Here is a 20,407-nt window from a genome sequence, read left to right on the forward strand (position 1 = left end):
AAGGTATAATTTCCTCTGCTCCTCTCTTGCTCTGCCTCATTTTGTGCACCTGTTTGTGTGCTACCAAACTGTCTTCCATCTCACCTTCTCTGTAAATGGGGACAGGGGTGGGTAACACACGTTGTGTATGGCTTAGTGAAAAGTTAGCATTACAGCAGGGCACTCAAACAGCAGTCACAGATTTTCACCGCTGGCAGAAACGTAGCTTAATACAAAAACGGAGAGAACAGAAATCACCATGTGATCTGGGCAAAACCATATCAGCCATATGTGGATTGGTGGCTATGGTGATCAGCAAGTCTCTGTTCTTTGTGGGACCACACAGTGCAGGTTGGTGCCATTGACAGTGAAACAAAATGAAGAGATGTAAGAGGCACTAAGGTAATGATCACCATTGTTCAGAAATAAATTTCTTCAAAATCCATGAAGGTCTAAATAAATATGTGTATTGGACTGCGAAAGACAAATTCATGTAGTTCTCTGAGCCCCTTGAGAAATGAAATTTCATTAAGAATGAAAAGATGCATTAAAAAAGGGAAGGGATAAATAGCAGAAAAGGGGGGAAGCAATTGATTCTCTCTCTCTCTCAACTTTCTGCCCTCTCACCCTCCCCTGGGATAGTTTTGGTTTCTATTTGGGCATTAGTTGAGATTTTTGTTTTGCCATTTAAATGGTGAACTAGGCTGTAAATAGCTCAGAGTACCACCCAAACATTTTCATTTCAGCCAGATTCATTACTTAGCTTTAAGTACGGAGTGGCGCGCGCGGGGTGTGTGTGTGTGTGCATTATGAAAGTTCTAGCAATCCATGAAATCACTTTCGTCACTGGTTGTTATTATCATTTTAAAATCACCTGAATCCAGCATATCGATATTTATTTTCCTGTTGTTGCAAATGCTGCTATAACCTGCCCTGGCCCCCGAGTTTTGGGTAAAGGATGGTAGAGAGATGCACTCCTGGTGGTACAGCTCACAGGGAGAATTAAAAAGTTGGTGTGGGTGGCAGAAAGTGAACGGATCACCCGCGCTCTAAATATACTAACGAGAGAATCCCAGCGAGTAGAAGTGATTGGCGAATAGGGCGGGGGAGAGGGAGGAGGGGAAGAGAGAGGCGATTTTGTGACTTCCACAAAAGCAACCCGAGAAATCACCAACCAGGGTTTGCTCTCTCTCTCTCTCCCTCTCTCTCTTCTCTCTCTCTTTAATTCAGCTCCTCCCCCATGTGGTTGTGGCTTTCCTTTCCATCAAAAGCCCGACCAGCGACGCCAGCTTTTGTGGGGGAAACCCGAAAGAAAGAAAAGAAAGCAGTTTTTCTCTTTCCCTCTGACTTCATCAAATACGGCAGTGTCTGAAACTTCTATGGAGTTATTTCTGTCTTCCTCTGGGTAAAATAAAAAATAAAGAATTCTGCAGCCCCCCAACTTCCCTCCCGTTTTGCCTGCCTCTCTCTCTCTCTGTCTCTCATATCAGCATCAGGGGCAATGGGAAAAGTTACTGGCTGGTACTCAGGCTGGCACATTGCTTTGCTAGCCGCCCGGACATGGTTTTTGATCCTTACATTTGGCTTTACCGGAGCAGAAATCACTTGCAGATCGTGCCATTGGCAGGTGCAGCTACAACAGCAGCAGCGGCAGCAGCAGCAACAACCTCAGCAAGGATTATTAATGCACTTGAGGACGGGACGAAAAGGAGATGAGGCAAGGAGGATAATACCTGTGGAGAAAAGAGGTGAGAGGCGGCTAGGTCGTGGGGAGGAGGTGGCTGATGTTGGGGATAAAGCTCTCTCCGTTTCTGCTCCCGCTGGGGAGAAGTATGCCAGACTGGAATCCAAAAGATTGATGGGATCGAGGAAACTGGCCGGCCAGCTCTCCGAGGCTCGGATCAGCCTCAGCCTGTCGCCCTCGGATGTTAATGAGCCCACTCGCTCAAAGTTCCCTTCTGCTGCTCCTCGGTTCCCTGGGGTTGCCGGTGGGCACTCCCCAGCCAACTCTGAGGCCATCCGTGCCGCCAGATCGGCGTTCCTCGGCCGGCTGAGACAGAGCAAGTCGTCTCGGAGGAGACAACAGAGCCGGAAGCCCAGAGGAGCTCCGGCTGAAAGAGACCAGCAGCTGGAGAGCAAGGACCGAGCATCCCTGGAGCAGCTGCAGGGGAAAGCCACGCGCTTCAGGTTGGAGGAACTGAAATTGACTAGCACGACCTTTGCCCTCACTGGGGATTCGGCGCATAACCAAGCCATGGTGCATTGGTCAGGCCACAACAGCAGCGTGAGTAACCATTACAGTCGCCGCCACTATGGGGGGGGGGGGGAGGATGCAGTGCTTCCGTCAGCTTCAAATCCTTGGTGTTTTCACAAAAGGTCCAGAGAGCACGATCTAGTTTAGCCTTCTCGCCGCGTTGTATTAGTTTCTCTATTTGTTTTCGTCCCACTTTGGCGGATATATTTTTTCGCTTTGTTTGTTGTATCTGAAGTGCTTCCGTGTGGCCTCCTCTCTAAGGCTGAAAGTTTCCTGCTCCACTTGGCAATCCCTTGAATAGCATCTTGCTGACACACAAACACACTCGGCTCGCTCGCACACATGCACAAAACTTGTGAAGAGATCCTGGTCGTTGTGTACTGATGAGACTGGAAAGGGGGCGTCTACGGTGAAAAAGTGTTTTAAATTTTGAATGGGAAAAGCTTAGTTAATCCATTATTTCAAAGCAGAAGGAAAAGCATAAAGTATTTCAGTTTAGAGATGCTTTATTGGCATGACAAGTGACACAAATATAGCCGAATTATAAGGATGAATGATGGATTGGTGAAGACCGGCAGGAGTAGGACATCCCTATGAAATCAGATCTTTTGGTTGAGTCCTACCGATCTCCTCCTGTGCATCCTATTTCTCCTTGAATTGTTCATTCCTGATCTGATGACATGTATCTAAACAGCACAGTGTTGCATGGTTTTGTGCTTTCCCTCCTACCCGCAAACAATTTTTCTTTCCCTCTTTCACTGAGAAGCTATGTAGTGCTGACTGATTTGGGGAAATTTATAGACCTGTCTTGTACTGGGATGCTGGAGTCGAAAGTGTCTCTCAGTCTCTATCCTGTCTCTAGCGAGTCTTCCCTAGCTTTAATTTAATATCTCATGCCATGAGCAATCAAGGTTGGATTTTGATCAAAGGCATGCCAGTGTAAGAATCTCCTTCAAGCCTCCTCCAAACTCCTTTCCCTTTCTTACAAGCACATTAAAGAAGCTCAGGTTTGAAACTGAAGATTGGTTCACTTTGTACCCTCAGTTCCCTAGGGATGGTGCAGTATCCATTTGTCTAAAAATGAAGCCAAAATTGCAGGATGAGGATTTCCACTCACCTGTTGTTCTGTGGTTTATCTCTCTGCTGTTAAAATGAGACTCTTTCCTTTCTATGTAGCTACAGTAATCCAACTCCTTTTCATTCTAAGTCCCTTTTGAAAACAAAGGTAATTCCAGCTTTCCAAAGTAGTCTAATGCTGCAGTGTTGAAGATTTATCGAGATAAACAGAGCTACTTTCTTTCTCAACACTGTGTAGTACATAAACTGGATCTTGGATTTTACAGAACTAGGACAATACATGGGGCTCTGTATAATGCAGATCCCTGGGAACTAGTTTCTAATGAAAAGTTAAATGGAGCTAAGGAAATATAAGAGGCACCAAAAAGACAAAGAAGAAAAAGTTGTTATTTATTGAGTGGATTATTTTGGAAAACTTATAGACCTGTCTTTCTTGTAATGGGATATTGGAGTACGAAGTGTAAGATGAATACAGAAAAGCTTTCATGCTCCTTTCTCAAAAGAGTCTTTGGATTTGTCACTTATAGTTACTTCTACCTGTAGTCAGCTTTTTATTGTAATAAAAAAAGAATTCAGTAACCAAATCATTATAAATTCCTTTTTGTGTGTAGGAGTATAAATCACAATGCATCCATTTAGTATTCATGCGGATGTCATCAGCACTTCTGGAGGATTCAGGCTTCATTGACTGGACTGTAATTTTATAGGCTTTTCAGGAACCTTCAATCAAATAATGCAAGCGAATATTCTCCTTCTTGCAGGTTTTTAGGACCTTTCCCCTTTTTACCCATTTTGGCTATCAGATCTCAGATACAGTTCCACTAAAATCAATCCTCCACTTTGAACTCTAGACTTTTAAAACTGATTGAACAAGTTTGTCACACAGCTTTTACATGATTCATTTCTTTAGCAGTAGCTTGCAACTTGAAAATAGGCTTAAAAGCTTCCATCAGACATTCTGAACTTGCAGTACAGAGGACCTAAGATGAAGACTTTAAATTAAATCTATCTATAATTCCGGTCATTACTGTACTGTGAATTATAAAATGCTATATTCCAATTTACCTTTATGGCAGTTCTTGTTTCAAAGTGAGTATAGAAACATTATTCAGTTAATTGGTCATATTCTTTGAAGCTTGCCTGTGTGTAAAGATACTTTCACATAGCTGACATAGGGCTTTCCCAGGACAGTTGTGTATTATAAGTATTCATGACAGCGTTATCGCACTGCAACGTGATGGTGGTGGATAGTGTGGTTTTACAGAAAGCTAGAGCAATCACCATGCCGATTCACCAACCTCTTGCCATTTCTTTAGGGTCAAGTTAGTATAGAAAATGAAATGGGTGCTGAATCATCATTTTGGCTGCAGCAAGGCCTGTTTGTGAATCTGTGAGATATTCCTATGGTCTTACTAGCCTGTGTTTCTTGAAGTAGAAGTTGGTGGCACCTTGCCCAGAGTTTTCTGTTGTATCAAGAATTGTAAATAAGGATCAGTAATGGACATCCTATTGCTTGGATCATTAAGACAATGTTGGAGAGTTAATGTCATCATTAAAACTTTCTATTTGGAGTATGGTTCAACCAGTGCTTCCAACAGTTGTGTTAATTGTAAAGCCATAATTTTGTTCTTATGTAAATAGGAAAAGTCATGTTGTAGCTATGGACTATGGTACGGACTAAACTCTGGTTGCCTTTCAGATTATATAGCAGGGCTGCACAACTTTGAACCTCCAGCTGTTGCTCGACTACAACTCCCATCATCCCTAGCCATAGTGGCCAGTAATAAAAGATTATGGGCTGGAGGGCTGAAGTTGTGCTGCCCTATCATATAAGCTGAGCTTTTTTTTAAAGATTTCACATGGGTTGTCAGTCCATGTCCAAATCTGGCTTACCTCTTGCCACTCTGCTTTATATACAGAAGAACTGTCATTTTCTGACTCAGACTAAAGGTGAGCCCCCACCCCCACTCCTACCTTTCCTGAACAACTCCACTTATCTGAATATTTGACTATCCGGACATTTTAGGTGCTTTTAGTGGATTTGATTAAAGCACGTATGGTGTATATATAGTGTCTAACAAGCCAGGTGTTAAGCTGAAATATATGAAGTATTAATAAGGAAAAAGTGCCTTTGAACATATGTATACTGTATTTTCAGCATGTTAATTAACATCTTCCACATGGCGTTAGAGAGTGGAGCTCAGAGAGTGGAGCTTCTAGACAGACTTGCAGCCCAATACCATTGCCTTTGGAAACAAACCTCTGGTTATAGAAACATAAATATCTGGGCTGATCCATTGCTATCTAGATACAAAGCTGAACTGATATTCTTTCTAGGCAAGTTTCCTATGCTTTACACAACTGCATAATAATCAAGAAGAGCCCACTGTAGCATAGTGTCATGGGACTGAAGGGCAGTTTTGGCAGTTCATGGTTCAGTGGCTTGGGGGCATTTGAAGGACCACATTTCCCCCTATGAATCCACAGTCACACTTAGATCCTTGGGGGTGGGCCCACTCCGGCCCAGGTGCCAGTGCCTTCAGAGGTGCAACTGGTGTGCATGTGGACCAGGGCCTTCTCAGTAGCTGCACACAGGCTCTGCAGCTCCTCCCCTGGAAGGCATAGACTGACTCTTTCCTTTCTGTCTCCCAATGGTTGGTGAAATAATGGTTGGTGAATAAGTTTCTGGAGGAAATTTCCAATTTCCAATTGAGATTTAGTAGTCCTTTATAGTATCTCCAGAGTAGTGCTGTTCAGTAAGTTAGTTTGGATGCCAGCTACCATGTTAATGCTTTCAGCATTTCAGAAGAATGCTATATAAATGCTAAGCATTCTTAATGGGTAAAACTTTCATCATTGCTGCATGTCTGTGTGCTCAGAAAAAAGGTATTTCTGCTTATCATGCATCTCTTAAAAGATATGAGAAACAAGGCTTGACTTCAAACCTCCTCTTTCATGAATGGAAAGACACTTCTGCTCACGCAGGCTACCTGCTAATTTTTTAGGATTCCCTCCTCCCACTATAGCCTGCCATATTCCATCCTATACCATTTCAGAAGGTCCCCCAACCACAACAAACTCTTCGGGAGCATAGGGGGCTGTGGTGAGGGCTAGTGGGTTGGATAGCCCCATTGCCCAAGCGCAGTTCTATGTACGTAACTCAGGATCCAAGCAATGATGGGAACCTCACTGTTAATTTCTAATACTGAAATAAAATATTCTTAAATCCTATCCTGTTTAGCTTATTAGTTGTTATGTGTTGGCTGAAGTAAGGAAAGTAATCATGTAGCTGACTTAGTTCATATCCCTACACAATTTATAAGCCAATTCTCCCAAATCTCCTCCCTAGTGGAACTCATACTGTTGAATATTATTCCTTTAAGAGCACAAGCCTCACTGGCTTCAGGCTTCACTCTAGCAGTTGCCCTAGAATCTTCATGCTTGGATATTTCAGACAGGCTCTCTTCAGGAAACTGTAGACCTGAAGGCTTGATTGGAGACCCAGAGGCTGTTCTCACAAACAGGCTAGCCCAGGCTAGGGCAACCTAGCCTGGGGTAGGCTGCCCCACATGGATCCCAGCACTCCCGTCCAGGTTAGGGTTAGGCTTAGCAAGCACTCCCTTAACCCAGCTGCCAGGATTGTGTGTCTCCTCAAGCGGCACACAGCCTGAGGAGACACAGAGATGGGCACCTAGAACACCTGTCTGATGCGGAATCCCAACAATGCATCACGTTATCTGGAGGCCAACCCCCAGAGGTCTACACTGCATGACTGTCCAATCATGTGGTCTATCATGCTGACCAAACCAATAGTTCTTAAGGCATTTCAAAACCCCTAGTCCCTATCTTTTTAACAACATCTCTGCTTGGAGCTCAAAGCTTTACACAAACCTATCAGATATAGGATTCACCCTCCTTAGCAACCAAAATGGCTTCCTAGCAACAACACTCTTTATCTGGTCTACCAATAGAGGCTGTTCTACTGTAAAAAGTAACCCAGATAAGATATGAAGAAAAGCTTAGGTTATGTATACCGGAAAGCAACCAGACTGCACTACAATTCCATGCCTGCAACTGATGTGATCTTTCCATACCTTTATCATGATAATACAAGCCAAACAATTTCAGTTTTACATCCCTCAGTTCATTCTGAGGCCAAACTCATTTCCACCTAAAAATAAACAATAACAAAGGGCCGCACAAAAACGTGACTTTTTAAAAAAACATACTCCATATATAAAGATACTTGGGGTTAACTGATTAATTTAGAGATGTATCAAAATTGTTAGGACACTTTCATACCACCTAGAAACTTGAAATCTATACTCATGTAGTTCCAAAGACCACGATTATTGAAAAAGATTGAAAGGGGGACATTGGTACATTTCCTCAAAGTGGGGGACATGAAGTGTATCTTGAGATGGATATGATAAAATAGATACTTTGATATTATCTAGAAAGCTGAAATTTTGTAAGCACAGCACTCCATACTAGAACAGCACAAGCCAAAGCACACATGGGATAGAATTCTGGGCTGTGGAGGTCTCACTTCTCCTTTGCATATATGAGTCAGTTTTGGATTCGAGGTAATTTTCAATTTTCTCCAAGGACACAAAAACATGTCTATAGCATGCAGAATTTAATTACTAATATGATGCATGCCAAATTAGAATCATTCTGATTTTTTATGGAGGGTACTATTTTCTGGGCCACCTTAAGTAGAGCAGCGGAGAAATGCTTGATTAACAAGCAGAAGGTTGCTGGTTCGAATCCCCGCTGGTACTATATCGAGCAGTAGCAATATAGGAAGATGCTGAAAGGCATCATCTCATTCTGTGCGGGAGGAGGCAATGGTAAACCCCTCCTGTATTCTTCCAAAGAAAACCACAGGGCTCTGTGGGCACCAGGAGTCGAAATCGACTTGATGGCACACTTTACCTTTACTATTTTCTGGACATAAGGAAGAAACAGGGCAAGCTGCTTAAAGGTGTTTAAAGGTGCTAGGATACCCTTTTTGGCATTAGATCTTGGATTCATATTTGTTGGTATTTATGCCTTTTGGTATTCCATTTTGGAATTTATCCGATGCACTGCTGGTTGGTATTTATCCCCAATTAACTTCTGATGTCTGATTCAGTTTATGTATGGACTGCAGAAAAAGATGGGTTCTTCCTTTGAGGGGCTAATGTTCTGATTCATTCATTTCACGTAGTTGAAAATTATTTTATATCTATTTCCGAAAGAGCTACAAATATTATGATCCTATAGCCAGAACACCTATGAGTGAGTCGGAGGTACTAGCAGATTGTTCAGTGTTCAGAAAATCTGAAGAAAAGTCCTAAGGGGCTTCCCTCCAAGAAACTACCATCTTATAGCATTTGGACTTGCGTTATGTTTCAGATCAATTCTTTACCAGGTATGTCACAATGAAATTTAGGAGATCTGGAAGTTTAACCAACATTTGTGGTCCCAATGAGGAAAAAACCTATTAGTCCCCAAATAGTGATCTTGTGGATTTGCACGCTTAGCTTGGAGGCAGCAAACTGCATTACTACATGGATTAAATCCTAACTCCAGACCTGTTGTAAATGTATATGTGAAACTGGTATCTGTTTCTTGCAATGTTTTTAATATAATGGTATAGATATATCTACAATTAAGGGCATAGCTATAATTGAACAAGGTGAGGGGTGGCACAAATGTTCTTGGGCCCTGAGGAAGAAAGGGCCCACCAGCTGAGAGACAGCTTGCTCTTTGCTCTCTGCTTCCCACCTCTCTGAAGAAGGAGGCAGAGAACTGGTGGGGGAAAGGGGCACAACTTCATATTTTGTTCCAGGGCCTGCCCCAACCTTGCCACACTCCTGTCTACAGTACTATTCTGCTTGTGTTATCTAAGAGTTTACATGTGGTTTTCTGTACCGTAGACTTTATAGTGGTTCAGAGTTTTTGTTTTTGCTTACTGAATATATTCTAATGTTTCTTTCAGTATTGGAGATATATGGAAGTAATGAGGCTATTCTCACGACCAGGTGAAACCGGGCTAAGGGAGCCTAGCCCAGTTTCGCCTAGTTGTGTGCTGCAATGGAAGCCACACGGTTCCCAGCAGCAAGCCTCCCTAAATGTCCCTCCCCTTAAATGAGGTTAGCAAAGCAAGCATTCCACTAACCCTGCTTATTGGATCATGTGTCGCCGCAGCTCGGCACCACAGTGACTCACAAGGAGACCCCTGACCAGGAAGCTACAACAAGCCTCCCTGTTTCAGGGGGCTCCCCAGAATGCCCCGTGCACTTTTGCAGGGCATTCTGGGACTTCTGGGGGCCAGGAGGCCCCCGATCCCCGCCTCCCCAACCAGCTCTGTGACAGATCCAGTAATAGTATGGCGAGCTGACTGCTCATGTGTGGGGAGAGTGAGCCAAGCCTGCTCTCCTCACAAACCCCCTTATGCCTCTCCACACTGCTTGTGTGGAGAGCCTAACACCTCACAGTTCTCTTGAACTTCATTTTGTGCCTTTGCTATATCAGTAGGTAGAAGACACTTGAAAACAAGTCAAGCTGGAACCGTAATATGAGAATTTAGTATTGTCTGCAGAAGAGATATCTTAGACTATATTTAATGGAGTCTTTGGGCACCTCTAGGAATACCAATGATTGTTTTAATTCATTTAAACATTTATATTTATCTTCTTCGTGGTATAAGACTGCAACCCTTTCCATGGTTAATTAGGATTAAGGCCTATCAGTGTGTTGAGCTTAATGGGCTGCAAGACGTTGCGCTGCAGAGGCTGAAACAGCAATGGAAACATGAATTTAGCATCATCTTGGACTTTCTGTCTGACATAGTTGAAATTTAAAAGAAGAATAAGATGGAAGGCTGATTTGGGGGGAAAATGAAGTTTTCAGATTAGACAGATGCTGCTGGATGAAAAGAACTTTATCTCTCATCCTAGTTTAGCTGCCTGTGGGGGAAAATGTCTATGTATATACAGTAGAAGTCCACAGCCATATAACAGCTTCTGCCATTTATAGGGAAAGCCCTGTTATCTACCTGAAGCAAGAAAGTAACAATAAAATATCATCTTTCTAACATTTTGTTTTTGTTACCAAAGGAGATGTGTACTGTAATAATTGTCCCTAGATGGGAAAGATCTAAATAGGTTCCCACTGTTTTTATAAGTGAGAAAAAGAAACAGAAACGAAATGACATTTCCTGTAGAATAGTATTTTAAGTCATTACAGTATGGCTTTGCACATGTGTATAACATGCTAAGGTTACTGCTCCTAATAGAGGAGAGGAGAGGAGAGGAGAGGAGAGGAGAGGAGAGGAGAGGAGAGGTGTGCATTATGCATACAGTCTGATGCACATTTCCTTTAATAATTTCCAACAATGTGCAGAAAGATACTAGCACAATCCTATGCATATTTACTCAAAAGTAAGTCTCACTGGACAACATCCAGACTAAGTTAGTCGTGACTGAATCACAGTGGCCAACATGTTCTTCAGCATTAGGAAGGCAGAGCAAGAATTGCACCCCTGCAGGGGCTACTATGAAACTCAGTCACGGACTTGGTGTGCAGCTGGGATCTGTGCAATCCCCAGGGACAAACTTCTGGAAGCCAAAACGTATTTTGGGAGGGAGAGGAGAGCAGTGATCCCCCTGTGAGCATGATCAGCTGTGAGGAAGCCTTTGTCTGCCTCTCTGCGAGGATGCAGCTCTTGCTCTGCCCTTGTGATGCTGAGGAACATGGGACTTAGAGGGACTTAAGTTAGTCATGACTTACTTGTGTCATTGATTCCAAAGGTGCTTAGTCGTGATTAATTAGTCTGAACGTTGCCCACTGTATTCAGTGGGGCTTACACTCTGGTAAGAGACCGCAATCCTTTGTGCAACTTCACCAACAAATTTAAGAGCTAGCTAGAGGTGAGCTTGTGGAAGTATATGTTCTGTCACACAAAAACATCCATCATATTCAAAAAGCTGAATAGATAACACCAAAGCCAATGCAGCAATTTCTGACAAACTGGATTTTCTTACATCTGTTTCACATAATGTAAAACAAGAGAGATTCAGTAAAAGGTTGTATCTTAAAAGAAGACTGTGGTTATTTCACTAAATAATCAGGCCAAGAAATTGGGTTCAATAGAGAAACTCTTATTATGAGGCAGTTGGGTGATAAGATGGTGTAATGAGATTCTTTGTTGTTGTTATTGAAAAGGCAAGGTGAACAACACAAAGGCAGAATGAAAATACAGCTTTATTCCTTAGTGGAAGAATACTCTGTGTAAACAGTTGTGAATTTGCTAACTGGAATTTACCAGCAAACCAATAAAGTGTATACATTTCAAGTATAATACTGTAGCTGAATTCTAGATTTCTGGGAGCACAACTTTAAATTTGTATACTATGTTGTCTTGTGTTTGCTGCATTCAAAAGAACATCTCCAATAAATGTCAGAGACTATTCTCTTTTTAGTACAATATATTCTACTTTATACAGTAGAATGTAAAAGTGCTCAGAACTGCATCTATTGAAAAGTCTTGCCTATGAGCTGATACGCAAGTTTCATCTGTCGTGTTTGTCAGTAATGGCTTATTTGTGCATGCAAACTTTCCTTAATTGATCAACTGATGCAGTCCTAAAAATGCAAATCTTGCAGGAAAGGAAGAAGGTGTTTGGTTCTACTATCAACTAGGGATGTGCAAACAGGTTCAAATTCAAACCGCTTTGGTTCAAAGGTTCGAACTCAAACCAAACAGGGCATTGAATTCAATGCAATGAATAGGAGTTCCTCCCCCACATTCATAAGTAAAACAGTGTGTGTAACCTTAATTGCTGTGAACTCAGAACTCAGAGTTCATGGCAATTAAGGTCACACACTGTTCAATGCATTGAAAAAGGCTAACATCTTTTTAAAAAATTATAAAAAATAAACCATGAACCCCACTGGCTTGGAACTCCCGGGGGGAGTTGTGGCCATACCTGCCTTGCACCCAAACCTACTTTGGTGCCCAGGCATGCCCCCCAGGGGGGCAGTTGGGGCATACTCAAATCCCCATTATTCCCTATGCGAAAAATGCAAAAAAAAGGAAAAATCTTCAAAATATCACCTAAAATTGCAGGAGTGTTCTATTGCTTTGGGGTTCAGTGGGTGGTAGCCACCCCTGGGTGCCTACCACCCACCCCGGGTTTATTCCCCTAGGTACTCTGCATAGGGAATAATGGGCCAGTTTGATTTCCCATTATACTCTGTATAGAATAGAACCTTTTAGAAATTATTTGAGTTGGGTTCTAATTCAAACTGAACCGGGGGGGGTTCAAGCAAAACCAAAATTGAACCTCCCCAGCCTGGTTCAAATTGGGTTCGAATTCAAACCAAACAGGTCAAACTGGTTTTGTGCATATCCCTACTATCAACCTCAGCAGGCACTGGCCCACATACTGTGCAGTGAGCCACCAATTAACAGGAAGACACACTCGTGGCTTCTTAGACACTTTAAAGCCTTAGACACTTGAAAGCCAGAACTGCTTTCAAAGATAGGGCTACTCTGTGGATACTAGGGAGTGCAAAAATGCAGTCCCAGCAGTATTCTCATTGGGAATGAAGGGAATCCTGTTGGAACTGCATTTTGGCTCTCCTCAGTAACCAGAAAGTAGCTCCACACAGTCCTTGTGGGGTTTTAAGCAGTTCAGAAATAGGAGTGTTGGTGCTCTTCGGTCCAAATTTAGTCTGGATTTGGACCTAACCATGGGTATGTGCACTTGTTCAGACAAACCGATCGGCTGGGCCAGTCAGTTTGACAAACCAGCTCAAACCAGTTTGGAGCCATTTGCAATCGAACCTTTTGAACCGGCCCAGTTGATGGCAGTCCAGTTCGCAATCAAACCAGTTCTGCACATCCCTATTCAGAGGCAGTGAGCACACCTTTTCTTTGATCTACAGCTTGCTGTGCAGTATGGGAGCCATTGAGCTTTAACACAGGGTTATACATTTAAAAGGTGGTAGTTGTGTTGTGTTGTGTTGTAGTAAGATACTACAACACAACTCACCTCAGGCACTGAACTTTAATGCAGGATTCCAAAAACAAAATGTGGCTCTTTCTTTCTTTCTTTCTTTCTTTCTTTCTTTCTTTCTTTCTTTCTTTCTTTCTTTCTTTCTTTCTTTCTTTCTTTTTATATTTACATTTATATCCCGCTCTTCCTACAAGGAGCCCAGAGAGATGTACATGGTTATGTATCTACTCACAACAACCCTGTGAGGTAGGTTAGGCTGAGAGATACATGACTGGCCCAGAGTCACCCAGTGAGCTTCATGGCCAAATGGAGACTTCCCAGTCCTAGTCTAAGGCATCAAGGTGTGTGGGAAATGGTGGCCTGATATGAAGTGTTTCCCAGGTTTTGGGATTTTACCAGTCTATGCTACAGTAGTTTGTTTAATCTGTGCAGTGCTCTAATCAGAACTAATAGATGGGAGCCTGCTATGAGCATATAAGAAATAGCAGTGTCATCAAACACAAAATAATTTCCCCAAATGTCTCCTTGCACCTTGCTCACATAGGGTCATCACGCTCTGCTCTTCTGTATACTTCACAAAATCCTTCCTATGCCATGTTGATATGAAACAAAATCCTTTATTGAGAAAGCATTCAGTAGAGATAAGCCAACACAAATTTCAACCACCTCCTGAAATAGAAAAACGTTTCCCAACAAACACAGAAACTTTTCATATTTCAGCACAAACCAAATGGCTACCATAATTCTTCTGCCTTTGTCATGATCCATCTCTAGCTATATTTTCCACTGTGTTACTCAGCTAGCTTTTTAAAATATACAGTTTCTGTAATAAGATATACTGAGAATATATATATTTTTTCAAGAATAACACTATAGTGACAGAAAGCAATGAAAGAAGGATGATTCATGGGCTTTGAGAGAACTGGCTTGGTGCTTAACAAAGAAGAAAAACCTATGGACTTTTAGCTGGGGGACATGGAACCAAGTCTTGAACATGCCAGATGACTTTGAACTAGAGTGTCCTGTGAAGTTCTCCTGAAGCAAGCTCAGATAATAACTTTGGGGCTTGTAAAAGTCCATCACAAAAGCAAGATTAACCTTTAAAAACTCTTAATTCTTCTGCATCTTATCATTATCATCTGAGCTGGAAAAAAAGTTCCTGGCTTCCTTTCCCATCTGTGTCAACTCTTAACATCCCTAAAGTCCTCTCCCACTAGCCCACAGCTCCCACACACCCTCCCTCTTGCTATAACTTACCTGTCAAGTGATGGTGGGAGCAGCAGTGGTGGTATGCAGACAGATGAAAGGAGGTCCCTTTCCTCCCTCTCTCCCTCCCTCTTGCTCCTGGCTCAGTGGATAGCAGTGCTTTGGGACTGCAGAACCCAGGGAGTTTATGGAAACTGTAGCTCTACATATAGTGCTGTAGTAGCACAATAAATTTATAAAATTTACTGTCACAAGAAATGGTAATGGCCACTAGTCTAGATTATTTTAAAAGGGGATTAGACAAATGCATTATCCATCTATCAGTGACTACTAGGCATGATGGCTGTATGCAACCTTCAGGTTCAGAGGCAATATTTCTCTGAATGTCAGTTACTGGGTAGCAGCACTGGGGAAAGAACATTGCCTTCATCCCTTTCTTATGGGCTTCTGAGAGGCATCTGGTTGGCCACTGTGGGAAACAGGATGCTGAATGAGATGGATCTTTAGTCTGATTCAGAAAGACCCTTATGTTCTTAACTCTCATGTGAACTGCATCTCCCATGGATCCTTGGGCTTTGTATCTGTCTCAGCTGAGTCAGAGCAATGGAATGAAAGGGAGGGAAAGGACACACCCCTCTCCTCTCCTCTTTTCTCCCTATGCACTGCTGCTACTCCCATGGCAACTCAATATTGGGGGGGATTGGGGAAAACAGGGCAGGTCTTTAAGGGGCAATGAGGGCAGTGGGGGTGAGGGAATTTTTATAAATATCATTTTGGCTCACAAATATCTGAATTTTTCTCATTTTTCCCCCTGAAGAACTTAGATAAATTTCAAGTTAAAATGAGGAGAACTTGCCCATCTCTACCTTGAACAAGTAACGCTTTCCCCTCTGTGTATACATTCATATCTATATATTAGAGCTGTCACTGAGCTCATGCGTCTGGGCTCAGAAGTGCTAGGGTTGGTTGGTTGTGGTTTTTTGGATTTTTTAAAATTTGCTCTGACTGGTGGCAGATCTCTCCATTGTTGGTCCATTATAGTAAGATGCAGGAGAGCCTGGGGACTGAACCTGGGACCCTCTTCATGCAGATAATTTGTTTTACCACTGGAGAGGTGATCTTATACAGTGTGATTTGGGACTGCTGAGTTGGCATGTGAATGGCCTTTCCTTAGCCAACTCATCTAGCTAGATAGTGGTAAGAGGATAGTGGATGGGAGGTTATTATCTTCCAAAGCTGCCTACAAAGAAGAAAAAATTGTCAACAAACAAACAAACAAAACCCATCAACCATACATTGTTCCAGTTAAATAAATTGAAATCAAAAGGGTTTAATTCAAGTGAGTCTCCTAATTATCAGGGGTAGCGCCAGGTTTTTGTGGGCCTTTGGGCAACAGAACATTATTAGACCCCTTTTGGTACCACTAGGGGCATAGCTAGGGAAGTGGGGGCCCATGTTTGCCCCTTTCCCTGGTGGCCCCTTGGAGTGAGGGAAATCATGGGGAAAAAATAGGGAGGGGTGGAACTGGGGGCCCCTCAGGAGCTGATGGGCCTGGGTTTTTTGAACCTATCTGCACAGTTATAGCTACATCCCTGGGTACCACACTTTCTTGCTTTAAACACAGCCTTTCCTTCACTGGCCCCTGTCTGTTGGTCCACCCCTTCATCCTGTAATCCTGCCCCATCCTCCTTTTGCTCCTCCCCTTTGGCCCTTTACCCTTTGATCTAAAAGAAATTTTTCCCAACATGGTTACATTTAGGAACATAGGAGCATAGGAAACTGCCTTACTGAGTCAGAACCTTGGTCCATCTAGTTTAGTACTACACTTGATCTTAGCCAAAATACCAAGAAGCAATAGCTTAGTATTTTCTACACTGATTGGTAGCAGCTCCCTAGGGTCTTAGGCTGGAGTCTTTCCCAGACTTATTTGGAGATTCCAGGGATTCAACGTGGGACCTTCTGAATGCAAAGCAGATGCTCTGCCACAGAGCTATGGCCTCAACCATCCAATGCATGACAATACAAAGAGATCTCAACACTGCTGTTGGGGACATCTAGGTCTCCTTTAGGCATACTGCTGCCAAGCTAGGTCTCCCCTATCCTGTGCTAGTGTATTTTGTTTTTCTTAACCAAATGCAGGACTTTACATTTGTCTCTGTTGAACTTTATCTGTTGGTTCTGACCCACTATTCAAGCCTGCCAAGATCAGACTAAATCTTGATTCTGTCTTTTAAGGTGTTAGCAAGCAACACCCCACTCCAGCTTCCTGTCATGTGCAAATATGCTAAGCATCCCCTCTGCTCCCTCCTCCAAGTCACTCAGGAAAATGTTGAACTGCACAGGGCCCCACGGCACTTCACTCGATGTTTTGGAGCCATTTAATACTCTTTGATTCAACCAGCTGTGAATCCACCTAAGAATAGCATTATCTAGCCCACATTTTACCAACATTTTAGCAACTTGTCAACAAGGATATTGTGGGAGACCCTACTGCTGTCCAGATCAAAGGGCAGCAGTAGGTCATGCTGAAGAGAAGGGTGTGGCTTGTGCAATGGCCTAGTCTCCCAGAGAGGATTCTGGCTGGAGGAGTGAGGCCCTGGTGCATGCCTGCACATCTTCAGCCCTACAGCTGATTTTGGATTACAACTCCCATCATTCCCAGTCACAGTGGACGGTAGTCATGGATGATAGGAGTTGTCGTCCAACAACAGCTGAAGGGCTGAAGTTGTGCTGTCCTGCCCAAGAGAATGAGGATCTGAATTACCCTGCTCCACTCCATTCTGAGGCACCATCCATCCAAAGAGAATCCACCAAATTCTCCTTGGTGCTGCAGTACTGGTGCATGAAGCACATTTCCAGTTTGTGTGGAGATCACTTCCAGATGTAACCTTTCAAAAAGGTTAGTTTTTGAAAGGGTGCTAAGACCATGGGCCTGGGTCTGATCTAGCATGCATTTGATTTTGCCTGATAAGTATTCAGAATTTTAATTCTGCTTTTGATTTTTGCCCCCTACTATTCAAACTTTCCAAAACATGGTCAGAAATTTATTATGGCACATGCATACAGCCAATTTTGTGTGCTTAAGACCATTAATCTCCATGAATCTCAGCATGCATAACTAGGTTTAGGACTGAAGCTCCAATATCAGGTGCTCAGATCTTATAGAAAAAACAAACCATTCTTCTCTGTGTCTGGAAGACTGAAAGGATTGCTTTTGCTGTACCATATTAACAATTAGGATGTATCCTTATAATATAAATTTAGGGCAAAACTCAGACTAGCTGAGATGAATGGGATGTAATTTAGCCATAACTAACTTGTCTCATTGATCTGAATGGTGCTTAGTCATGACCAACTAATCTGGATGTTGTCCATATAATTTCTGTCAACTGAGAAACGTTCAGATCTCTCAAACACTGTCCAGATACAACTGGTGAAGCAATGTTAAAAATGTGTGCAGCTGGATCATCTCCATTGATTGATCCACTGGAAGATGACGGAACTATGCAACTATTATTTATTTAATTAATTAATTTGTTCACTTTCTAGACTGCCCTTACAGAATAGCTCAGCGCGGTTCACAAATACCATAAAACAGTTAAAATCAATCAATGATCAGGAATGCAAAATTTAAAATACAATAAAGCAGCTAAAAAATAAAACAATTCAAAACCATTATAAAAACCCGATACGTTAAAAACCCTTTAAAACAATTTAAACAGCTACTCATTTTATTTATTTTATTTATATCTATGTAAACTGCTTTGGGAACTGTTGTATTCTATCCAGTATCTTTTATGTTTTGTTGTTTAGAAGTTTGTCCCAGTGGAGATCCTTTAGAGCACAGTTTCTCAACCACCGGTCCCTAGACCGCTGCCAGTCTGTGAAGGGTTGAGTGCTGGTCTGTGACTGGGAGTCAACCCTCCCACCCACCCAAACAACTGCGATCAAGGCACTCACTTACTCAGTTTTGCACATGGCACAGAAGAGGAAGAAGAAGAGTATCATGGAGGTGCAAGACCCTGCTTGCGCCTTGCCTCCATGTGCTGCTGAGATCTTCCTACAGCTATCTTATTCCCTATCTTTACAGCTTCAAACTGTATGCAGCGCGGGGGCATCGAGGAAAAGGTATGGCAGTGGACTCCACTAGAAGGGCTGCTGGTTCTTGCATGCTCATTGTTTGCAGCCAAAGGTTGATTGATTGAAACCCAGCTGCCTGTCGTGGCCAAGGTGCCTTGAGAGGAAACACTGTTTCCCTCTTGCATCGGTGAGGCGTTGTGGTCCCTCGGCCCCCTATAATCCCTTGGTCTGCACCGCCGGTGGAAGACGGTGGTCCCCTTTGTGACCTCGCCAGGGGGTGTAACCTCTGGCTGGGATCATGCTGTAGTGAGGGCTAAGTGGCAGAGGGAGGGAGGAGGGCCACCTTGGCTCGGGCTTTGCAGAAAGGGAGTGCAGGTGGACCTTCCTCAGGGGAGTGGGCGCAAGTACGCATACCAAGGAGGACTAAGTGGTGGAGGGAGGCGGCGTGGTGCAGGGGAGAGGCAAGATACCATTTTGTGCATTCATGCAAAAGGGTCATTGGATGAATGGCACTGGAATGAAGTGACCCTGGGGATTTGATGCTCAGCGTGGTTCGTGTCCGATCCTAACCGATTTAAAACCAGCTGCCTGTTGCAGTTGAGGGTAACGCTTTTTCCCTCTTGCATCGGTGGGGTGTTGTGGTCCCTCGGCCCTCTATAATCCCTTGGTCTGCATCGCCGGTGGAAGATAGCGGCCCCCTTTATGACCTCGCTGGGGGGGGGACAACCTCTGGCCAGGATCATGCCACGGTGAGGGCTAAGTGGTGGAGGGAGGGAGGAGGGCTGCCTTGGCTCACCTCGCAGTGATGCGCGGGCAGCATGTGGGACCACGTGAGCTGCATGGCCCCAAAGGCAGGCTGGTGTGATCGGCATGATCTGAGGAGTTAGGAGGGGGGCGCAGAGGCGCGTGCTGCGAGAGTGGATGGGGGAACACCTGCTACACTCTAGTGCACTAGCATAGCGGCAGCAGCTCTTGGACCCAGGCGACCTTCCGAGCATGGTCCGGTGCACCATTGCCTCACCCACCCTGAACAGTGCCTCGTCTCTCCAGCAAGGAAGTCGAGGCATCCACCACTACAATGCCCCCTGCCCCCGCCCCCTGCCACCTCAGAATCTCCCCCTTCCCTTTAACGCCATGTCCCCACCACTCCTCTTCACATTTTCTTTCACCATTTTTTAAAAAAACCATTCCCAGCGCCTGTCGCGTAACTGCTTTTATGGCGTTTTGGAGGAGCTGTGCAGGTTTCATTAGGTCCGCCTCACAAAGTGCACATCTAAGAACAGGATCCAGATCAAGCCAGGTGATCGTGACCAAGCAGCATTGACACAAATGAGAGATGACTAAATTAATTTCAGTGGGTGATCCTGACTAATGTGTAGTTGCAGGACCGGATCCAGACAACAATTCCTGCTAAAACCCCACCTCTATCATGAGAGGGTAAAACTGTAGACTTTGGGCTCTACTGACAACTTGCCCAGCTCTCCTCTCCTCACCTCCTTTTTGCTTTGCTTGACATCCAGCCTGATGAAGTGTTTAGGGGAATTCAAAAGCTTGCTTGTGTGTTGTTTTCATTGGCTCCATGTAGCTTTTGAATTTTTCTAATGGCCCAACATCCCCTCTCTACTGAGTAATCACAAGCACCCCCAACCGCACATACTGAAGACATACTAGAGACATATTTGTTCACCCAGGCTTTTAGATTCATGGGTTCTCAACCTTGGATTTGGACCATAGTAAGTGTGAAAAAGTTTTTTCTGAGATGTGAATTCTCATTGTATCATAGCAAATGAGATTTTTTTCA

General features: G+C 43.5%; 1 protein-coding gene across 8 annotated transcripts in view; it reads left to right on the forward strand.

Moving 5' to 3' along the window:
- Window positions 1–1,268: 1,268 nt before the first annotated feature.
- SORCS1 (sortilin related VPS10 domain containing receptor 1) overlaps window positions 1,269–20,407 on the forward strand; it is a 664,028-nt gene continuing 644,889 nt past the window's right edge. For all 8 annotated transcript variants that reach the window (XR_008318829.1, XR_008318830.1, XM_053305813.1 and 5 more), the window contains exon 1: window positions 1,269–2,263. Coding sequence is in view for 6 of the 8 variants with exons in the window: in XM_053305813.1 (XP_053161788.1) it covers window positions 1,481–2,263 (783 nt within the window). In the remaining 2 variants the exon portion in view is untranslated. The remainder of the gene's footprint in view (window positions 2,264–20,407) is intronic.

The sequence above is a fragment of the Hemicordylus capensis genome, chromosome 3 (genome assembly GCF_027244095.1).
Source record: "Hemicordylus capensis ecotype Gifberg chromosome 3, rHemCap1.1.pri, whole genome shotgun sequence".
Classification (NCBI taxonomy): Eukaryota; Metazoa; Chordata; class Lepidosauria; order Squamata; family Cordylidae; genus Hemicordylus; species Hemicordylus capensis.